The sequence below is a fragment of the Fusarium redolens genome (assembly GCF_020744475.1).
Source record: "Fusarium redolens strain MPI-CAGE-AT-0023 chromosome Unknown BKA55scaffold_30, whole genome shotgun sequence".
In the NCBI taxonomy this organism is placed as follows: Eukaryota; Fungi; Ascomycota; class Sordariomycetes; order Hypocreales; family Nectriaceae; genus Fusarium; species Fusarium redolens.
In genome coordinates this window covers 334,664-355,157 of record NW_025763693.1, presented here as the reverse complement: position 1 = coordinate 355,157, position 20,494 = coordinate 334,664, and the positions used below count along the sequence as shown (strand labels likewise).

Sequence of the window (20,494 nt, the reverse complement as noted above, 5' to 3'; positions counted from 1 at the left end):
TAGAGTGACATCCTGTTAAATGCTGCTGCCTGCCCCTTGAACCCTCCCATAAACGGTAATGAGTTGATCGAACCCATGGATGTTGCCTAACCAAGACATTTTCCTTCCGTGCCAACACTAGCATGACGGCCAAAACGCAAACTGCCTTGATACATAAAAAACTGTTGTCCATTCCCCTCTCCCCAAAGAGCATTGCTCTTTGTAGTGAATCTTCCCCAGTTCTCGATCATGGCGTAGGTGCAATGAGTGCCGTTTGAGCACACGCAGCAGAACAGACCCCGAATGCGCTGTTACAAGCTGCAATTGTTGCTGGGGCCGTGGCTCCAGCAGTGGCTCCCCAGGTCGCACCGCCTGCAGCGTAGCAAGCCATCGCGACGGAGGCGCATCCCGCTTGACAGACGCCGTATGCGATCGGACCTGCGGATGCGGTCGCCGAGAAGCCAGCGATGATTGCGAGAAAGCTTATAGCCTTCATGTCAACGCTGGATGTTATAAAAGGTATTCTGTAACTATTGATGCTGCTGAAGTAGATGGCAACGAAGAGCGTATAGGTAGAGCTATCGGCAAATAGCAGAGAACACCATCCGAGTCGGTCTGTCAAACTTGAAGGCTGATAGATTGTTTTTATCGGGACAGATAGGATGGCCCAGGTTGCACGTTAGGAAGTGCGAAACAGTCTTTCAAGGCACATTATTTATGTATGAGATTGAGGGGTCACGACAATGGTCGGCCTCCCGCATCAAGCCGCGTCATAGAGCATCCCAGCTAAGGCCGCAAGAATTAAAGGGTTATTACCAACACAGGAAATATTTTCTACTGTTTTCGATTCAGTGAGATTTCGGCACTGAAAGTTTGTAGCTGATCGGGCAAGTCGTATGGATTCTAGACGCCGGTGACCACCGAGTGATGCATGTCACATTGAAGTACTATCCGTAACGTCGCATACATCCAACGCTCAAATTGCAACAGAATTGGAAGTAACCTAGCCACCTTTCGGGACTCCCTATCAACAGATCATTCGGTGCGAAGCGCAATAAACCGTCACTTGTTGCTCGTTCGGCGCCGAAGTTAAGGTGAAGACACTGACGGAACTAAAGGGAGAAAAAGCATGAAAGCCCCCCTAATTTTGACTACTTGTCCCAGCCAGGCGACTTTCAGCTTCGCTTGATCACGCCACAATAGGTTTTAGATGTCGGTCATCTCATCGGGGGTCTCAGATAAGAAGAGCATATGCCTCTCGTGAATGTCTTGCGCCATTGTGGTCTCTCCCGTTGGTTACCTTTGAGTTCCGAGCCTGCTCTCACTCCGCTTAAGGGTAGATTGTCTCGTCTCCCTTGCTCGTGGCTGCCTGATATGTTCCAGTTCCATTTCCCGCCTGAAAGAATCCACTTCTGGAGACTAGCTTCTAGAAATGGGCCATGCTGCTCGGCCCGGCCCGACCTAGCTCTTGCTAAGTAAACGGCTTCATAATCACGCTGGGTCTAATATGAAGCCTTTTCTCAAATTTCAGCTCATTACTCAACTAAACTACTATCTTGTGATGAAAGTCAAGCCAGGGATGGAAGAAGGGCCTGGTTCAGGTATATTACACCTGTAAAAGGTGAGATAGAAACTGGTATAGACCTGATATCACATTCCGCTAGCGACGCCATGCCCAGTGATGGCTGACAGGAAGCCAGCTGAACATGATACCGACTCGGCTTTTGGGAACCAGCCAAGAATGAATGAAAATATTTAAAAGCCTGGATTTCTTCCTTTCAAATCTGACCGTTCAATTCTTACTATTCACTAATCAGCCATCATGCCTCCCGTCGAGAAAGATCCTAAAGCCAATGGCAAACCGTCAGATGACGAGGCAGTCATTGAGAAAGCCAAGAAAGAATACCAAAAGCTAAAAAGCAAATTCAACTTGGGCAGGATCTTCCCCAACGTTATCCTCCCTGCTCTTGTTGGCGCCGCTGTTTGGGCACGCCAGCCTTCAGACAACCAGTTCACAGCGCCGCCAACAGCTCTGCGAAAATGCCTGGACAGCGTTTGTGCTGGCGCTGATAACTGTGTCAAATACCCAGCTAGTGGGGAAAACCGCGAGTACTTCCAGTGGGCGTCTCCTTTTAATCTTGGACGCATTGTTCTACCTGCTGCTGTGGTGAGACCCAGCGATGATGAGCAGGTATCGGGCTTCGTTCGGTGCGCAGCTGATAACAACGTCAAAGTTCAAGCCAGATCTGGAGGTCATTCATATGCGTAGGTTTGATGTCCATCGTACTTTTTCTATACTAACACCTGTCCAGGAACTATGGTATCTCACCCAGCACAAGTCCTTGTTTCGAAAGAATATAGCTGACTTCACTTAGGTGCCGGAGGGTATAACGGCTCTCTTTCTGTTGATCTTATCAACTATCGCTATGTTACACTCAACAAGACGACTTGGCTCACCACAATTGGCGGTGGCAGTCTACTTGGTGATATTGATGATTTACTCGACAGCGAGAAGGGTAACCGCGCGTTTCCTCACGGTGTTTGCCCTGGAGTCGGGATCGGTGGGCACGCTACTATCGTGAGTAGTGCTTGGAGATTTGATTCCCTCCCGACTTTACTAACCTAGCCTGTAGGGAGGCCTTGGTCCTTCGTCGCGCATGTGGGGAGCCACTCTTGACAATGTCGTCGAGGCCAAAGTTGTTACCGCCAACGGAACTCTGGTAACCACAAGTGAGACCAAGTATCCAGATCTATTTTTTGTAAGTCTCAGGTTCCACCTATAAAGTGTGTTCTGACCGCCGTCAACAGGCCATTCGAGGAGCAGCAGCCGGCTTCGGAATCGTCACTCAATTTGTCATCAAGACGTCACGGTCTGACCCAGGAAGAAGCATCGCGAGAATCCCTTCTCAACGTCGTCGCTGGAAGCGACACCTCAGCTACTACAATTCGCCTCATCATGCTCAGTCTCCTAAGCAATCCCATTATGTATCTCAAACTTCGAACCGAAATTGACGACGCAATCGAAGCTGGAAGTATCTCATCACCCATCACCGACGCCGAAGCAAGAAAACTTCCTTACCTCCAAGCTGTTATCCAAGAAGGCTTACGCATCAAAGCCCCCGCAGCCGGCCCGTTGTTCAAACAAGTTCCTCCTCAAGGCGATGAAATCGACGGAAAGTTCATCCCTGGAGGAACACAGATTGGGCAATCGCCATTCGCTGTTTATCACTCCAAGGAGATCTTTGGTCAAGATGCTAGTCTCTTTTCGCCTGAGCGATGGATCAATGCGGATCCTGCGAGATATGAGGCTATGGCCGAGGTTGTGAGTCTTGTGTTCTCGAGCGGAAAGTATCAGTGCTTGGGTAAACCTGTTGCATTTATTGAGTTGAACAAGATCTTTGTTGAGGTAAGTTTCACCAGCGTTATCGATGGAATTAAGACTAACCTGGTTGAATAGTTGTTGCGACGCTTTGACTTTTGTATGGCTCGTCCCGAGAGACCTCTTCATATCATGAATGCTGTGAGTAACATATCTGAGGATGACGTCGTTGGGGCTAACTGGAAATTTAAGGGAATTTGGCTTATTGAAGACTTTCCCGTCCGCATCACACGTCGAGAAGCATAAGCGCACCATGGTATCTGTCTACCAATAGTTCATATCAGCGTAGTAATTGGAATAATTTATAAGAATATTCAGCTATTAAGAACCAAAACAATTAATCGAGTATACCATAAGTGTAATGTTAAAGTAGTAAGCCTCGATTTACAAGCAGTTCTGGTAAACCGCCTCAAGTTGACTTATTTCGAGACCATGTCTGATATGCGCTTAGTCATTTCATCTGGGGAATCTGCAACTACCACTGTTTCTGTAGCTGCTTCAACGACGACCCTCAAGGCTGAAACAACGACTGCTAGTTCGGCCGATCTCTCGATTACAGTCACTTCTACCGTTGAAGATGAGACGACAACCGAGGCTGCAGAGACAGCTACTACTACCGAAGTATCAATGACTCTCGATTTGTCAACTACGCTTGAAAAAGTTGGCACTGTAGAGCCCACCAGGACTGCCGAAGCTACAAGCACTGCGGCCTCTGCTGAGACAGCAACGGCTTATGCTTCCACCACAACCGCAGATGCCTTTGAACCAATCCCAACATTCGACATCCTCGCCATCGGCGCTCAAGTTGACGGCCAAAAGCTCCGCGGCCACGTAACAACAGACTACGAAATGGGATGGAACCTCGATCGCACGCCCCCGATCCTCGCCTTCTCCATCGCCCCGGACACAAATCAGGTCAAAGAAGTCAACGGAAACTCCCTCTGTCTTCAATACTGCAACAGCAACACCAACCACCCCAGCTTTATCAAACTTTGCGACGCCTGTACCGTCACGAGTATCAATAATGGAGTTGCTATGGTTACGTGTGAACAGACTCGCGATCGCAGGTTGAAGTGTTCAGTTCCAGCTGCGCAGTGCGCGGAGGATGATTTTACGAGGATGATTGTTTGTTCGGCGGTCTCTGGAACGTTTACGGGATTTTATACGTATTGTGGTATGACGACGGGTATTACTCTTGTGATGGGGCCAAAAAGTAATGGTCCTACTGCCGATACGTTCCAGCCTGTTGATCTTGGAATTGAACCTGCTTCCGAGTAATGGCTGGGTGGGGATATTTAAATATTTTCCTTTTTCTTTATATACTCTTGATCAACTCGATTTACGTTATCTAGTAATGCAGTGAAGAGTATGATTGTTTTTGTTTAAACTTTTAAGGGTATTCGAGGCCATTAGAGGACCTTTTAGCGATAATATCAAGACGTACCTTGCTCCTGATCAGCAGTATATCATTGAATGTGGATAAGCTGAAATAGCAGAAGTGATACTGTGATTAATACAGGTTGAAGCACGGATCGGGCTGTATATTCGTTGCCTGTTGTCATGTATCTTCTGTCGCTAAAGTGACTCTTCAAGAATAACTTGAAGCGTAAATGCAAGCTGAGCTCAGAAATGCAATTGATAACTTTTGTGACTTCTATCTACTTCGACCAGGCTTATGAGTAGCCAGTTCACTTCCAATATCCCTACCTTTGACTGACTCAGTGATGATACATCGCTCGTCACTGTCCCGGCTCGCTTCCGTTTGCGGCCCAGTGATGGAAATAACTTGATCAGACCTCGATGCATCACTCTTCCAAATACCTGGACGTGGGCTTCTAGCAGCTATATTTGACAAGTTGTAACCCTTTGCGTGGCTACCCGGTCCCGTATAGTATAAAGAACTCTTTTTGGTTGATCCAAAGATCCGAGGGAAGAGTTTGCCCATGGGCTGTCTCAGTACCGGTAGACATGCAGCAATAATGCCGAGATTAGCTTCAATAAGAGTCCATATCCCGCGATCGATGAAGTTCCACGTCATGTCTTTCTTGTTCTTGAGAGAGTTTGATACCGAAGTTACTCGGAGGATTGATGTGATGGTGACACTATTATTCTGGTCAGTCTTTGTTAAGAATAAGTAAGAGCAATTATACTTACAAACTACCGAGAAGGAAGATGCAACAAAGCAGTAGTTTCTCTCGCATGCTCGTTTGGAGTCGCATGATGGGCGAAATAGGAAGGGCCAAAACCATGACATCCGTCAAAATGTTGAGAACAGCGTAGGCCACCCAGAACTTATTCGAGTCGATACACTTTGCATCGACTGACTTGTCCCATGCGCCCTTGATAGGGACGCATTGCCAAATTGTCGCAGCGATACCACCGATGCTGTATCCAACCACAACTCCCAGCACAACGTACGACCAAACACGAAACGACTTTGTAACAAAAAGTCGTAGATACAATAGAATTGCAGCGACTTTGTTGAGGCAGACGGTTGCTTTGTATGGTGTCTGAGCGATGAAGAACATTTTCAACGCCATTCGAAGATCGGGCTTTTCGAGATCGTCTTTGTGCATTCCGTAGCCATGGTGTATCGCAAGCTGTATGTACGTCGATAGAAGAACTGACGATATCTTGAACATTTAGCTTCGCTACCATTGGAAGTGTCGAACAACTCACAAGAGAAACAATAATGGCAACGTCATCTGATCCAAGCTTGTGTATTGAGTACCGCGCAATGCATCTCGCAACGACGAATAACCCGGATGAAATGATCATTACCAGGGATGTGATGTACAACTTCCAGCCATGATTGTCGACACCATCGGCGGGAAATCCCATTCCTCTGTCAATCATATTTACGGCTGCATCCTACACGGACGGGCTAGAGTGGCATTTCGAGAGGGGCCAAGGAGGACCCCCAGTATATAAAGTTGCGCAGACATCGATTCCAACAGCGCGGCACAGCCAATGGTGCAATAGACCTATGTCACTTGGCACATCATGATATGATGCAAAGAGGTATTATTACATGCAGTGCAGGGCTGTCGTAGCTCGCTTCCAAAGTTCCAGAGACTTACCCCCGGTGGCGATGGAAGTGTACCGTATTGTCGGCTCAATAGAACAACAGGGCTGACGAAGAATCCGTAGCGACCATCCTGTCTTGGCCATGGAGAAATAGAGACAATCTCCGAAGCAGAAAGGATAAACGGTCCTTTTGCCTGCGATCCGGGGTGAACCAACAGTTGGTGGTGCTATTTCATGCAGGGGTGAGGCGCAGGATGCTGTTCCTTGACCGTTGGACAATCAAGACTGGTAATGTCGGAATACCGGCAGTACGGATATTTGAGCAACAAATGAGTCTGCGGATACTACCTCTCTATGGTCAACAGGCAAGAAGAAAAGAAACGACGAGAATTAGTGTTTAGAAGCTTCATTCTTCATCGCATTGTTTGCGGGGCCTGCCCTTGTCAAACCGTTGATCCGGAAGGGTCGGCCGCTAAGTTCATCCTGGCCTGGTCGCATCCTTTGTGGATTCCTATTCAGGGCACTTCTCCGATGCGCGTCTTGATGGTTGAATAAAGTTGGGAAATCTCCCCAGCACAACTTGAGACAGTGACTACCTTCTGTCACCCCCTGCGCTACAGCACCTCAACATGTACGCAGTCAATTGGGTATTTGCGTTTGCCCTTTGGGCAGGTCTCGCTGCTGCAGCACCAAAATGCAACCCATCCAAGTACATTACCGTCGAGACAGCAAATGGACCGATTACTGGCCATGTGGCAGACAATTCGCCGTGTGTTGTCGAGTATCTGGGTATCCCGTATGCGAAGCCTCCCGTGGAAAAGTTGAGGTTCGCTGCTCCTCAGCGCATCACCTCATACTCAAAGAAACCTTTCGAGGCGGCAAACTTTGGATATGATTGTCCATTGACGGCTAGCAAGAAGGTCGACTATCCTGATATGACACCCCAAGCCCAGCAGATTATTTCATACTTTGCCAGCGCTGCGGGAACTCCTCAGAGTGAGGATTGTTTGACACTCAATATTTGGTCCAAGGCTACTCCCAACTCTGCAAGAGCAAACAAGCCTGTGTTGGTATTTTTCTATGGTGGACGTAAGTTACTAAACTATCTTCTCTATATATCAAGGCTGATTAAATGATCTAGGTTTTGCCATTGGAAACACCGACAGTCCTTTCTACAACGGTAAATACTTTGCTGATGCTGAGGATATTGTTGTCATCACGGTCAACTACCGCATCAACATCTTTGGCTTCCCCGGTGCACCTGGTGAGACCCAAAACCTAGGTCTGCGCGACCAGCGGGCTGCTGTTGAATGGATCCGGGATAACATCTGGAGATTCGGTGGCAACCCGTCAAAGATCACTATCGCCGGTCAATCTTCTGGTGGCGTTGCTGTTGATTACTGGACGTACGCCTATAAGAAGGATCCAATCGTCAATGGAATTATCGCCCCTTCTGGAAATGCTTTTAGTTTCCCTGTCAATTCCGCTGCCGTCCAGGAGAAGAACTGGAATTCTGTCGTGTCAGCTGTTGGCTGTAACTCCACCAGCGATGTCATGGCTTGCATGCGCAACGTTGACTGGGAGGATATAAAGAAAGCCGCTGCTGCCATCAAGCCTGCTTCCAGCTCCAGCGTTCTTCGATCCATCCCGCCATTCTATCCGAAACCAGATGGTGAGATCGTCTTCTCCGACTACGTTAGTCGAACCAAGAGCGGAAACTTTGTCAAAGTCCCTATCCTGTTCGGCAACAACAACAATGAAGACGGATACTACCGTATTCCAGCCTACGGCAATGGCGTTACACCGACCGATGCCCAAGTCAAATCGTTTCTTCTCGAGTCCTTCACCTGCCCTGTATCCTACCAGGCCAAGGCACGAAGAGATCACAATGTACCATCCTGGGCATATCGATATCTGGCAGACTGGGATAACACTAGGTTATTCCCCACAAGTGGCGCATACCATGGTGTTGACTTGCACATGATCTTTGGCGCATCTGGCGATGTCAGTGGGATCGAGCCATCGGCAGACCAGAACAAGCTCACCAAGATCATGCAACACGCATGGTTCTCTTTCAGCGATGATCCTTCAAATGGTCTCAGTAAGCTTGGATGGCCTAAATTTGATCCCAACCGTAAGACCTTGATTGAGCTGGGTAAGGATACGAAGCCTCGCGTTGACTTTGTGAAGCCCTCAGTCTACGACGCTGCTTGCTCAACAGTCACGATGGGGGCACTTTCGACTTCTTCATAGGATAAAATAGTTTTGTCATTGTTCCGTGTTGATTTTGTAATTTGAAAGGAGTAGATAGTCCAAGCAGCCCTTGATCTGCTCTTCCATAATGGTAGCAAATGCTAGATTCGAAGTCCAACGTAAACCCCTATACCGACAACAACACTTTGCAAATTGTCGCTCTCTCTTTTGCCGTCGAAGATCTAAGAGTTCCTTTTCTGGTACGCACGTGGCCCAACCAAACGCTTCCATCTTCGTATGCGACATTTGTTATTGACCGGGTGCATTTGTAGAAACATTGCATCGTCAAGATAGCATCCGATTCATATCGAATGAGCCACAATCGTGGGTATGGGAGGTAAATTTCGCAAGTGAATGGTCCTTTGTCGTAGAGGTTCGCTCGATATCATCAGACAACGGATAGCGCGGACACCCATTTGTCCCTCACAGCAGAAACATGTCACAGCATGAATGAGCCAAGATCTCTAAACAGCATGCTCAGGTTTCTCTTAGCAGAATGATTAGAAGGACAGATAACTCAGCAAATAACAGATCTACAAAGTGAGGCGAGAGATCGAACAAGCAAGCGAATCCTCGACATGTCTCAGTCTGATCTCCGTGGGAAAACGGGAGTACAGGACTAGGCATCAGATACATCTATCACATTCCTTACATGCCGACATATAGTTTCACCATTTAAGCTTAATTTACGTTTGTTTTTCTAAAACATGCATAAGGCATATCCAATTCGACAGTCTGGACAAGTCTAGGACTTTACGTGAGGGGTGTCGGGACTTGATGCTCCGGTAGAGAATCCAACTGTGATTCGGTGATAACCCCACCATCTTTGAAACCTCAGCCAGCCACGGGCGGGACATCAAGTCTGTCTATCCTTATCCGGAAATCACGTACCCTTGAACTTCAGCCGCAAGCCACTTCATGCAAGGGTATATAAAACTGTCACATATTGTTGTCTCAGTTGACCACCTTCACTTTTAACGGGACATGAGCAATGCTGCGATCACAGACAGCCAAGACCGCCATGTTTCAACCATTTGATCCCAACAGGGCTGAAGACGGTCGTCAGCTGATTGATTTTGCCTTTCAGCCGCACATCGAGACCTAGCATATAGGACCTGTCTCACTTGAGAGGGATTTGTCCGCTTTCTGAAAGAGAGGCGCTGGCAATGCTGCTACTGCATGTAAATATCGCTATAAGACTCCCTAATATCCTGTCCATAATCACCTCGCTCTTCAAAGTGACATTTTCATCTACCGCCAACACTCACCCCGTAATCTTTTCCCCTCAAACATTTCACCATGTCTGACCCCACTATCAACGGCAATCCCTTCTCAGTCTCGTCCCTCCCAGATGACCCTGAGCAGTCTGGTGAGGTCAGACTCAACCATCTTCCAGAGAACACCAACTACATTGTTCTCGAAACCCAAGACCCTCTCAAAAGACCCGAGAAACATGCCCTCAAAGACCTACATGTCGACCTGCAGGAGTACCTCGGCGGTAACACTTGGCTTTGTCGCTATGAACCCATTGACATCAAGTCCTTGCGTGATCTTGCTTTTGTCAAAGATGTGAAGCCCTTGCACCCAGAGCTGAAACTTGAACCAGCTCTCAAGTCTGCTGATGGTGCATCTGGAACTCGCACCGTTGACATTGTCCTTCAGAATCGTGCGGATGATTCTGCTGAGGATATATCCCAGCGTATCCAGGACTCTCTTGGTATTTCTCCCGAGGACATTACTATCAGAAGTGGTGACTCCATCATTCGTCTCACAGGCAACAACGACAAGTTGCAAGAGATCGCCAAGATCGACAGTGTTGGCTCCATTCAAGAGGTTCACAAGCTCAAATTCTTCAACAATGTTGCTCGTGAGATCCTTCACGCTGATGTCACTGGATCATCAAACACCACCATCTTCAAAGGAGCCAATCAAATAGTCACCGTCGCTGACACTGGCTTTGACACTGGTGATGAGAACAACACCCACAAGGCTTTCACCGGCCGTGTTAAGAAGCTCATTCCCATTGGCAGACCCGTCAAGACCAACGACCCTGATGGACATGGCACGCATGTCTGCGGGTCTGTTCTTGGTGATGGGCACTCTGACAAGATGGGAGGTTCAATTCAGGGCACTGCACCAGAGGCGACTCTCATTGTACAGTCTCTCATCAACGATCGAGGTGGCTTGTTTGGTCGACCTCAGAAAACCCTCGGCGATCTACTTCAGGAAGCAATTGACAATGAGTCGTTCATTCACACCAACTCCTGGGGTCCGGAGTGGAGTTTCCAAATTCCCTACAACAACGCGAGCAAGGACCTCGATACTTTCGTTTCTTCTCACAAAGAGATGACAGTCTGCTTCGCCGCTGGTAACGATGGTGGCGAGGAGACTGATCTTGGCCACATTGGCGCTCAAGCAGCTGCCAAGAATTGCATCGCTGTTGGGTCAACCGATAATCGACGCAAGGCCAGGAACAATCAATTCGATACCTTCAAGGCCGATGGAGTTGTTGAAGGTAACCCCAACAACATCTCTTGGTTCAGTAGTCGTGGGCCCACGCTCGAGCGCCGCATCAAACCTGACGTCGTTGCGCCGGGTACCATGATCCTTTCGGCCAAGTCGAGAGATGCGAAGCCAAGTAGCACATTCGGCCGCTCGACTGATCCAGCTTGGGCATTCAGTTCGGGTACTAGCATGGCAACTCCTCTTGTCGCGGGTTGTATTGCTGTTCTCCGAGAGACACTGCAGAAGGACGGAGTCACCTCCCCAAGTGCAGCATTACTCAAAGCCATGCTTGTCAACGGTGCTGTGGACACAGGTCACAATGTCGAAGCCCAGGGTTTCGGCCGCGTTGATCTCGCCAATTCCGTCATTCTCAAGGGCATCACCACCAACAAAGGCTACCTGGAAGGTGAACTTGACGATGAAGATGACGAAGATGGATTTGTCAAGACACTTACGCTTGGAGATCTTCTTATGCCTGATGGACCGGACTCAGAAGAGGTTACGTTGAAGGTCACTATGGTGTACTCTGATCTTCCTGGTGCTGCTCTGCAGAACAACATCAATCTTCAGGTTGCTGTTGGTGATGGACCGAGCAGATTTGGAAACTTGGGTGATAGGCCTGATAATGTTAATAATGTCGAGCAGGTGATTTGGAGTGGTATTCCTCCTGAGAGGGACACAAAGATCACGCTTAGTGTTTCTGAACCGAGGACTCTGGTTGGGGATAAGCAAGCCTTTGCTCTGGTTTGGAGTGTGTCATGATTGGAGTTTACTTTTGTGTAATCTAGCCGCAGAAATGCCCTTTTAGTTGGGTACTCCAGTATCGTGTTGGTCAATTGGTCCTCTGGGGAATTTGCGGCTTAGTTTGTTTCTATCAAGTATGCATCTTAGTGTATCGGGACTGGAATATTACTACTACCTTTTGTTAGACTCATGGAAACCGAGGAGCATACACCCGACAAGTGGAATATCGGATTACGTGATGAAAAATAAGGTAAACAGATGCATCATCCAGCGAACATCCCCTCTTGTACAAAACGGTCCGAAAGTGCGGCTGAGCCGTGTTAACCGGGTCGGCCGCCTCTAGCACCGATGGCACTGGACGGGCTTTGACACAGCTACGACATGAGCAGTTTTATAAACCCCTCGCTGGCAAAGTGGTATCATTCTGTTTCCATTGTTCAAGGTATTGGTAGGTGTTTTTCTCTACGAAGATTTAGCTTTCGGCAGGTATTAGGCTATTGTTTCAGCATCTCGGTTTAGGACGTCTCCACATTCCGCATGGATAGATCTATCGAATCTTGGAAAAACCTGGGACTATGGGTGCTCAAAGACAGTATCCAGGCTTTTGAAATGACCGATATGTTGATTGTGTAAAGTTGACTGTCCAATTCTCTCGTACAAGGTCCACGCAATGAGGGTCGCCAGCCTTGTAGGGCATGCGTAGTGGAGCCCGAAATTGAGATCTGCATGCTCTGTTATCTCTCAACAGCCTTCTTCTACAGTCTTAGTTAAATCCGGAAACCTTCAACACCATGAGCAAGCTGAGCAAGCTATACTGACTGCGCCCCGCGTTTCGCGGGAATAACTCTCGTATGCCAGTCGCAATGACGCGGTCTAAGTTTGTCGTTTCAAAATATGTTTATTAGTGATACCGTCCGACTCGTTACTCAGCAAGTCCGTCCCACTAACGGTCACAAGCGGCCGCTGCACTGCCACAACCGTTCCGGAATAGATGTCATGTAGACATCGTATAACTAAATGCCGCGTTTTAAACCCGGATCCTTCGAATATTTTTAGGTAGTGAAACAGGTCCACGTGGTTTGTGGCTTTGCTTCATAGCTTGATTCCTCATCGTTTGAGACAAGTAAGTAGCAGTTTAATTCATGTCTGATACTTGAGAGTCAATGAAGCCAGGCCATATTCGGGACGCAAGACATCTACCTATGAGGACTTCTAGGCGTCTGTGCTGCGAGTTACTCCAGATCATCAACTTGGTGGAGCCGACAAATTTGTAATTAGCGAGCGGTGAACGGACTGTTGGAGCAACAAGTACAAAAGTATTATAACATGTAAGAGATAAATCAATTCCAGCTGCGTTCATAGCTAGCAACAAGTGTATTTCGTCCTCCATAGGCATCTCTATCTTAACCTCATCTTCATGTGAATTCGAGTACTTCAAGAGGATCAGAATCCATGCACAGAAATAACACCGATAGCAATTGTTGAAACACCAGTGACGAATTCTGGACTAAGAAAGCTCGTATTCTCTCCTTCAGGCATGTCGAGAGGCTGAAGGTTGGTCCCCAATAACCGATCACGATCAAACAGCCCACAGCGCGGCCGCCGCTAGATACACGTAGTAAAACATGTGCCATGCCAAGTCGGCAGTTAAGATATTTCCGTGACTTCTAATAAACAGAGCAGGACTGAAGTAATGTTGAAACGAACATGTAGCATTTTGGCTCTACTTCATTCTTGATCATCATGTTTATAGGACATAACCGACGACTCTTTCTCGTTTATGCCTCCTTGGCTAGTATTTGGGTCTTTCTATTCCAACTCTGCAGACTCTACACGTTCTCCGATCCTTCTTCCTTCTTTTACGACTCGCACCGAGCTTACAAGACGCGATACACGAATATTCGAGAGCACCAAGCTGATGAACTACTCGACCTTGCCGAGCACTTCCCTGTAGAAGAGCTAGCGGCCCTTCCTTTGATCAACAACAACTCGAATACGATACCTACAGCCTCAGAGAAGCGAATTTGTGTCGGTATACCGAGCGTCAAGCGAGAACGGGAGCAGTTTCTCCCCAGAGCGGTTGCTTCGCTTGTCCAAGGTCTCAGCCTTGAACAAAGACAGGCGATACACATCGTCGTCTTGCTGGCAGATGATGACCCAACATCACATCCAGCCTTTGGGCAGCGATGGCTTGACCGTCTGGCGGATGAGGTGCTGTTCTACGGTAACTCTTCAATAACCGATGCTCCCAAGAGATACCGTAATGTGCCGTTGGATAATAGCCATGGGCTCTCCCGAAACGACCGAGTCCACCGCGATTACGCCTCATTGATCACAGCTTGCCAGGAACGAGGAGCACAGTACTTTGCTTTGGTGGAGGATGATATAATCGCTGCGCACAACTGGCTTGGACGTTTATCTACCGCATTAGATAAACTCGAACGGACCGAAGACCCAAGGAACTGGTTGTACCTGCGACTGTTCTACTCCGAGACGTACATGGGTTGGAACTCGGAGGAATGGCCGACCTATCTTGTCAACTCAGTATCGGCATACTGTATCGTCTTAGTCCTCTATCTCTTGGTAGTGGCGATGGACGCACGACGAAGATCTCAGACCTTTCACCTGATGTCTACCATCTGGATCCTGCCGCATTTAACTTTCTGGACCGCATCTTTCATCCTCTTGTACTTCCTCGCTGGTCGTCTTGTAGTCAATCCATATCCAGCAGGAGTTCATGAGATGCCAAACTACGGGTGTTGTGCACAAGGACTGGTGATCCCTCGGCAACATCTTGACGCGCTCGGCGCTGCCTTGGGGACAGCGTCTGATGCTATTGCTGGCGACTCACTCATAGAGATCTTCGCTGACAGTCATCACCTGAAGAAGTATGCTATCACACCAAGTGTACTGCAGCATGTTGGGAGAAGAGGGTCGTCGGATGTTGGAGGGAGTCGGAAGGTCACATGGAACTTCAGCTTTGAGAAGACCGATATCAGACAACGTCGGTAGCATTGAATCAGGAAATCATAGTTCAATCCATCTTTGCATCCATTGTAATCACTAAAGCAAGTCTTCGCCAAGTGGTTCCCTCATAAGGCTCTCCCAAAGGTCCTGTCCATACGGAAAGACCATCTGATACCCCTCACCAGGGTTTGCTTCAACACCATCGTCATCTGCCAACGCTACACGACGTATAGTGTCACCAATCTCAGCCTCAATATCTACCGAGAATTCCGATGAGCGTTCCAGGTCCATCAATGCGCTGAGCAATCGAACTCCTCGACGAGCGATTGAGCTTGCATGTGCTTCTTTACTGAGGAAGTCTTTGCCAAACTTTACGTAACCACGTAGCCTCTCCGAATCATGTGTGAGGGCATTCTGGCCATTGAAGAGCAAGGCGAAGAGGAGAGTAATTGAGCAACTAATCATGTACGACAGCGTAGTCCACATTCTGCGGCAGATGCGCGTCTCGAGAGAGTCAGGCCATCGCTGAAACGCCTCGATACTTCGTTCCGTGATCATCACACAGGAAAGCTGCAGTGAGTTAATTTTATTTACAGCACCTGGTTGTCATGCCATTAATAGTTACCTGGGAGAAAGCGAATCGCCGATCACGAAAACATGACAACTGGAACTGACGATGGATTGTAAAGATCTGATTGTCTCGTTAACAGCAGGATAGAGATGGATATTTGATCATTGCATACCTTCTGGGCGATACTCATCAGAAGCATCGCTGGCATTAGGCCCGTAGGCAGGCCATCGGTTGCTGGACTGTGGCTTGGTGTAGTATTGACATCCCGTAGCGTATCGGACCATGAGAGGTACAGGTTCTTGATCTCTTCGTCGCCTCGGACGACTTCCTCGTATCTTCCATGAACATCCTCAGTCCCTGTGTTGCCCAATTTAGACATGCGATCATGGTGTTTCCACATAAAAACCGACACTGTGAGGATGTTGTTAGTCCGTACTCGTGTACCAGGGCGACTGAGCTTACTTTGGGCGAGACAATTCGTCCAGGTGGTGATGGTGATGATCTCAGCCGGCTGCGCATTGATCCTGCCGTCTTTTATCATGCGCTCTTGATCATCATGGCAATTAGTGGGAAAGGGAGTATTGAACTGTGCCAAGTGGATCTGGCAAGTATTTTGGAACGGAATCTGTAGCCAGTCATAACGGACGAGAAACCACCAGACTCGTTTTCGCACTTCACGGTCAACGATCTCATTGGCACCTCCGTTGCGGCCAGCAGCATGGCCATCGGGTCCCAACCGATGTAGGTTCAGACACTGAGCGATGCGAATAGCAGCGGATACCAGAACACAGATGAGGTCAGACTTGTCGAAGTTGTGAGCCACTTGGACCAATAGACAAATGGTTTGGACCGATGTCAGCTTATGCGTATCCATGAACTCGGCTTCATAAAGCAACTCTCTACTCTTGTCAAACAAAATACGAGACGCTTGACTGTCGACTTGCGTGATGGAACGTCAGTGGAACGGGAATGGGAAATTGCAGGCCAGCTCACCTGTTATTGGTTGATGCCGAGATGACAAGTATTCAATATCGAGATGGTAGAGCGTTTGCTTGTAAAACACAAGATCAGCTTGGCTAGTTGAAGAACACGCAGTTCATCTTACGGAGAGAAGAGCATAATATAGAGCTATCCAACTCCTGTCGCATGTGAGCATCAGGACATTCTCGTCAAACTCTCGAAGAAATGTTGGCATATGGACCGTGTTATGCATCCAAGTCAAATGCTTCTCATGAAGCACTAGTAACGAACGAGCATCCTTGACAGGTAGGAATGTATCCCACTTCTGAACAGGCTGGGTCAAAGAGGTAGAAATTGACTCTCGTCCAATAAATCGGTTAAGGATATTGCGCCGGCCATGAGTAAGGAACTCTAGCATAGCAGCAGCTTCGTTGGTCAACCGCGTGTCGGGCGTCGATAGGGAAGCCAATAGCTGCTCGAGCATCTGATCATCAATCTGCGGCAGGGATTCATCACTGCTTGCAACAGTAGTCGAAGCCGAGGGGACGACAGTAAGAGGGACTTCCTGAACTGGGGTTGGCAACGCTGGCGCAGGGCCGGCACCCTCTGCGTTGTGCACAGGCTCTGGATCAGTTACAGGGTCATCCGGTACTGTCGAGGCCCTGGAACGCCCTACCGAGCGCCTCGAAACAACTGTAACAGGCTCTCGCTGACATTGCGCAGCCTTGTTCTGGCGCACGCATGCTATGCAGGGAATAGCCTTGGAACATCTGATCTTGCGCCGAGAGCAATTAGTGCATGCGAGAACAGACCTCTGACTGCTACGGACTGATCTCGGATTTGGCATGTCGTAATTATTCCCGGCCGGCCGTGTTTTGCACAATTGTGCGGGTGAGACATATACAACACGGCCGAGATTTGTGAATGGATCTGGTCTACTACCTGGGGCGGCTAAGCCTCGGCTATCATTCCTTGTGGCAAGATCATATGTAATCTGTTAAAGATTTAATCATTCAGTACGAATTGCATAATTAATCGACCAGTATGATTTGAACTTAGCTTGTTATATTGGAGCCGCTGCAGGTGTATTCACAAACAACTACCCGTTATGCAAAAGTCGGCCGTGATCAGGCATCGAAGTTCATCAAGCTCATCCTGCAGACGAACCGAGACGTTGCCTGGATACATTGTTTCTTAAATACTGCTAGTCCCCAGTTCCAACTCATATTTTCTCTAGGCTTTCGTTAACCACCGTTTTTCTCTTTCTATATATCGCTTCGCCATTGACTGCTACCTAACTGATCATCGATAGACTTTGACTACCCTACATCATCTCCATCATCAGCGACGCCACAGCAATGGCCCAAGACGCTATGTCTCATCCAGCTCGCACCAAGATATGTGTGTACTGCGGAGCAGGCACTGGTGCCAGTCCCGCTCATATGGAAGCTGCTCGGACGCTTGCACGTGTAATGGCTGCCTATAATATTGACCTTGGTGAGTAACACCAAGAATGTCTGATCACCCAATTGGCTTTAATGATCAATTCTGACTGATGGTACCTACTGACACTGTACAGTCTATGGCGGTGGAACTGTCGGTCTCATGGGAGAGATTGCCAAGACTTTGGTCTCAATCAATGGTCCTCAATCTGTTCATGGCATTATTCCCGAAGCCCTCGTCAAGCACGAACGGGCCGGCTCGCGCCAAGCCCAGAATATTCCTGATGAAGCAATTTTTGGTCGAACAACTCTCGTCAAAGACATGCACACGCGAAAGAAGCTCATGGCAGAAGAAGTCTTTGCAGGTGGCCCGGGTAGCGGATTTATAGGTCTCAGTGGAGGATTTGGAACCATGGAAGAGATCTTTGAGACGACGACATGGATTCAATTGGGCATTCATAGTCGTGGCATTGTACTTCTCAATGTCAATGGCTACTGGAATGGCATTATTGACTGGCTGGATAAGGCTGTCGAACAAGGCTTTGTCAGGCCCGGGAATAAGGGACTTCTCGCGGTAGCTGAGACAGCTGAAGGGGCTATCAATGAATTGCGACAGTACAAGGTATCGAGCTCGATCTACCAGCTTCAGTGGGGAACTCAATAGGAAATGAAAGAACGACTCAATTTAGAGAGATAGAAAGATCATTAGATGAAGCCTGACTGAGAACGCCTTTCAAACTGTCGTAACCAATCAATCACTGGCACCAACGAAGCTGAAAGCTGAGTCACCCAGAATCATAAGCCTGCTTTTTGTTCAGATCTGTTTATTTCTGCGAAACCCGGCCCATCAACCAACAACAAGGACTGTCCCCAGCGATAAGGATGCCGATCAACGAGAACTTTCCCTACGAAATATTACGGGATCATCAATCATTTCGTCTTCTAGAAATTGAAGATGACCCGAGGAATAGCACTATCAATTGTACTTTGACGTCATATTCTCTTCTAGTAGCACCTTTATACCAAGCACTGAGCTACGTATGGGGTCCTCCGGCGACAACTAATGGCAAATCGATTCAATGCAACGGCCACGATTTCTTCGTCACCGACAATCTCTACGGAGCTTTGCGTCGCTTGAAAACAATACGAGATTGTCGGTTTATCTGGATCGATCAAGTCTGCATCAACCAAAATGATCTCCAGGAACGATCTCAGCAAGTCAGTGTCATGAGAGATAGCTACAGCCAAGCTGGGCTCGTCAACGCTTGGTTGGGCGTGACCGACTCACCTGAATCTGCCCGTGTCGCCGACATGATCTCGACCATGGCATCGGATTCCTGGCCTCATACTATGGAAAGCGGCGAAACTTTTGACGATAAAAAACTACAGAGTCTCGGCCTACCACCACAAAACTCTCCGACCTACGTAGCTTTCAACAACATGCTCAGTATTCCATACTTCTCCCGAGTCTGGATCATACAAGAAATCGCCGTGGCTAAATCCTACAGGATCCTCTGGGGCGATATTACCATTCCTGGTGACACCTTTTACCGCTCCAGTGGGGGTTGGCTCCTCGCGCAAAGTGTGTTGAAGCTTCCTGATACAATACACGCTTTCAAGAATGCCGCCATGCTTCTCGTGGGGAATCACCAAAGTAAGGACTGGTACTACCTAGTAGTCAGGTTCATAGGTCATGAGGCGACAGATCCTCGCGATAAAATCTATGCTTTCATTGAACTTGCGGACCAGGCGGAGTATGACATCGTGGCTGATTACAAGCCTGTTCTCGAGGTCTACCGGGACTTCGCCCTCAAGATAATTTCCGCAGCGAAGAAGCTCAATATTCTTCGCTTCTCCACAGTCCAAGATCTCGACGCGGAGAAAAGACCTTTGTAGGTTCCGCAATTTCACAAGTTAGGCAAATGGCCAACCCATTTCTTCGAACCCCAACACGCCTCAAGAGACACTGAAGTCATCATGGATGTTTCAAGCGATCAAGATACACTATCCTTACGGGGTTTAAGGGTCAACTCTGTATCTATTACAGTCGTGCCATCTAATCCCAGTAAAGAAATATGGGAGAAAGCCAACCAAGAATTGTAACAAGTTGATCCCCGTCTAACTGAAGAATTCATCCAATATTCACCTGGCTGGGGACCTACGACTTGGATTCTGAAGGCGTTTGAGAAGGTGGACGAACAACAGCGAGTTATCTCTTACCGAAATGGCGTGGACTTGATAACGTTACTCCTCGGCACCTTGACGGCTCGTTCGGATCCAACATCATTGCTAGTCGATTTCAGGGAGTATTTATCCTTAGCTTTCACCCGTTTCATATGTATTACCGACAAGAACGACGATATGAAACTTCTTGTCAAAATTCTTCGTCTTGTAGTACAAGCAAGCCCCGCACCGCCAGAACGGAAGTCACTCTTCGACCTAGAACAAGATATCCAGATGCTAAGAGGTGTACTGGGAGAAGTCTACAATAACAATGATGAGGTTGACTCCGCTATTGAGCTGATTAAACTTTTACGTATTCCACCAACTAGTTACGAGTGATTCGAATAGCTTCAAAGATGCACTGCAAGAGGATCGACTGTTTTTCATCACGGAGTATGGAGATCTTGGTATTGGGCCCATGTCAATGATGCCTGAGGATCATGT

The 20,494-nt window shown here is 48.1% G+C and overlaps 10 protein-coding genes across 10 annotated transcripts; 7 read left to right on the top strand and 3 right to left on the bottom strand.

Moving 5' to 3' along the window:
* Positions 1-226: 226 nt before the first annotated feature.
* Positions 227-475, bottom strand: BKA55DRAFT_599821 (uncharacterized protein; the record flags this gene model as incomplete). The annotated part of the gene is made up of 1 exon (XM_046196447.1): positions 227-475. The coding sequence occupies one exon, from the start codon at positions 473-475 to the stop codon at positions 227-229; it is 249 nt and encodes an 82-aa protein (XP_046041803.1).
* Positions 476-2,848: 2,373 nt separating this feature from the next.
* BKA55DRAFT_528652 (benzoate 4-monooxygenase cytochrome P450) lies at positions 2,849-3,604 on the top strand (the record flags this gene model as incomplete). The annotated part of the gene is made up of 3 exons (XM_046189015.1): positions 2,849-3,385; positions 3,437-3,499; positions 3,551-3,604. Coding segments are annotated over 3 exons (654 nt in total), but the record flags the coding sequence as incomplete, so codon positions are not given.
* A 186-nt stretch (positions 3,605-3,790) lies between these two features.
* BKA55DRAFT_546575 (uncharacterized protein) lies at positions 3,791-4,636 on the top strand (the record flags this gene model as incomplete). The annotated part of the gene is made up of 1 exon (XM_046190933.1): positions 3,791-4,636. One exon carries the CDS (start codon positions 3,791-3,793, stop codon positions 4,634-4,636), a length of 846 nt encoding a protein of 281 aa, XP_046041801.1.
* Positions 4,637-5,012: 376 nt separating this feature from the next.
* On the bottom strand, positions 5,013-6,214 carry BKA55DRAFT_599820 (uncharacterized protein; the record flags this gene model as incomplete). Its single annotated transcript, XM_046196446.1, has 4 exons — positions 5,013-5,113; positions 5,180-5,460; positions 5,513-5,991; positions 6,038-6,214. 4 exons carry the CDS (start codon positions 6,212-6,214, stop codon positions 5,013-5,015), a joined length of 1,038 nt encoding a protein of 345 aa, XP_046041800.1.
* An 800-nt stretch (positions 6,215-7,014) lies between these two features.
* BKA55DRAFT_697860 (Alpha/Beta hydrolase protein) lies at positions 7,015-8,638 on the top strand (the record flags this gene model as incomplete). Its single annotated transcript, XM_046200450.1, has 2 exons — positions 7,015-7,474; positions 7,527-8,638. The coding sequence occupies 2 exons, from the start codon at positions 7,015-7,017 to the stop codon at positions 8,636-8,638; spliced, it is 1,572 nt and encodes a 523-aa protein (XP_046041799.1).
* A 1,166-nt stretch (positions 8,639-9,804) lies between these two features.
* On the top strand, positions 9,805-12,115 carry BKA55DRAFT_585498 (peptidase S8/S53 domain-containing protein). Its single transcript, XM_046194458.1, has one exon. It carries the CDS (start codon positions 9,938-9,940, stop codon positions 11,903-11,905), a length of 1,968 nt encoding a protein of 655 aa, XP_046041798.1. The 5' UTR covers positions 9,805-9,937; the 3' UTR covers positions 11,906-12,115.
* Positions 12,116-13,630: 1,515 nt separating this feature from the next.
* BKA55DRAFT_681369 (region-domain-containing protein) lies at positions 13,631-14,899 on the top strand (the record flags this gene model as incomplete). Its single annotated transcript, XM_046198249.1, has 1 exon — positions 13,631-14,899. The coding sequence occupies one exon, from the start codon at positions 13,631-13,633 to the stop codon at positions 14,897-14,899; it is 1,269 nt and encodes a 422-aa protein (XP_046041797.1).
* Positions 14,900-14,924: 25 nt separating this feature from the next.
* Positions 14,925-17,271, bottom strand: BKA55DRAFT_255863 (uncharacterized protein). Its single transcript, XM_046185397.1, has 6 exons — positions 16,531-17,271; positions 16,419-16,476; positions 15,888-16,364; positions 15,598-15,836; positions 15,480-15,545; positions 14,925-15,424 (listed from the first exon to the last, which is right to left on the bottom strand). The coding sequence occupies exons 1-6, from the start codon at positions 17,230-17,232 to the stop codon at positions 14,951-14,953; spliced, it is 2,016 nt and encodes a 671-aa protein (XP_046041796.1). The 5' UTR covers positions 17,233-17,271; the 3' UTR covers positions 14,925-14,950.
* Positions 17,272-17,758: 487 nt separating this feature from the next.
* BKA55DRAFT_528708 (uncharacterized protein) lies at positions 17,759-18,491 on the top strand (the record flags this gene model as incomplete). The annotated part of the gene is made up of 2 exons (XM_046189019.1): positions 17,759-17,882; positions 17,965-18,491. 2 exons carry the CDS (start codon positions 17,759-17,761, stop codon positions 18,489-18,491), a joined length of 651 nt encoding a protein of 216 aa, XP_046041795.1.
* Positions 18,492-18,709: 218 nt separating this feature from the next.
* Positions 18,710-19,723, top strand: BKA55DRAFT_697855 (heterokaryon incompatibility protein-domain-containing protein; the record flags this gene model as incomplete). Its single annotated transcript, XM_046200449.1, has 1 exon — positions 18,710-19,723. One exon carries the CDS (start codon positions 18,710-18,712, stop codon positions 19,721-19,723), a length of 1,014 nt encoding a protein of 337 aa, XP_046041794.1.
* Between the last annotated feature and the right edge of the window lie 771 nt (positions 19,724-20,494).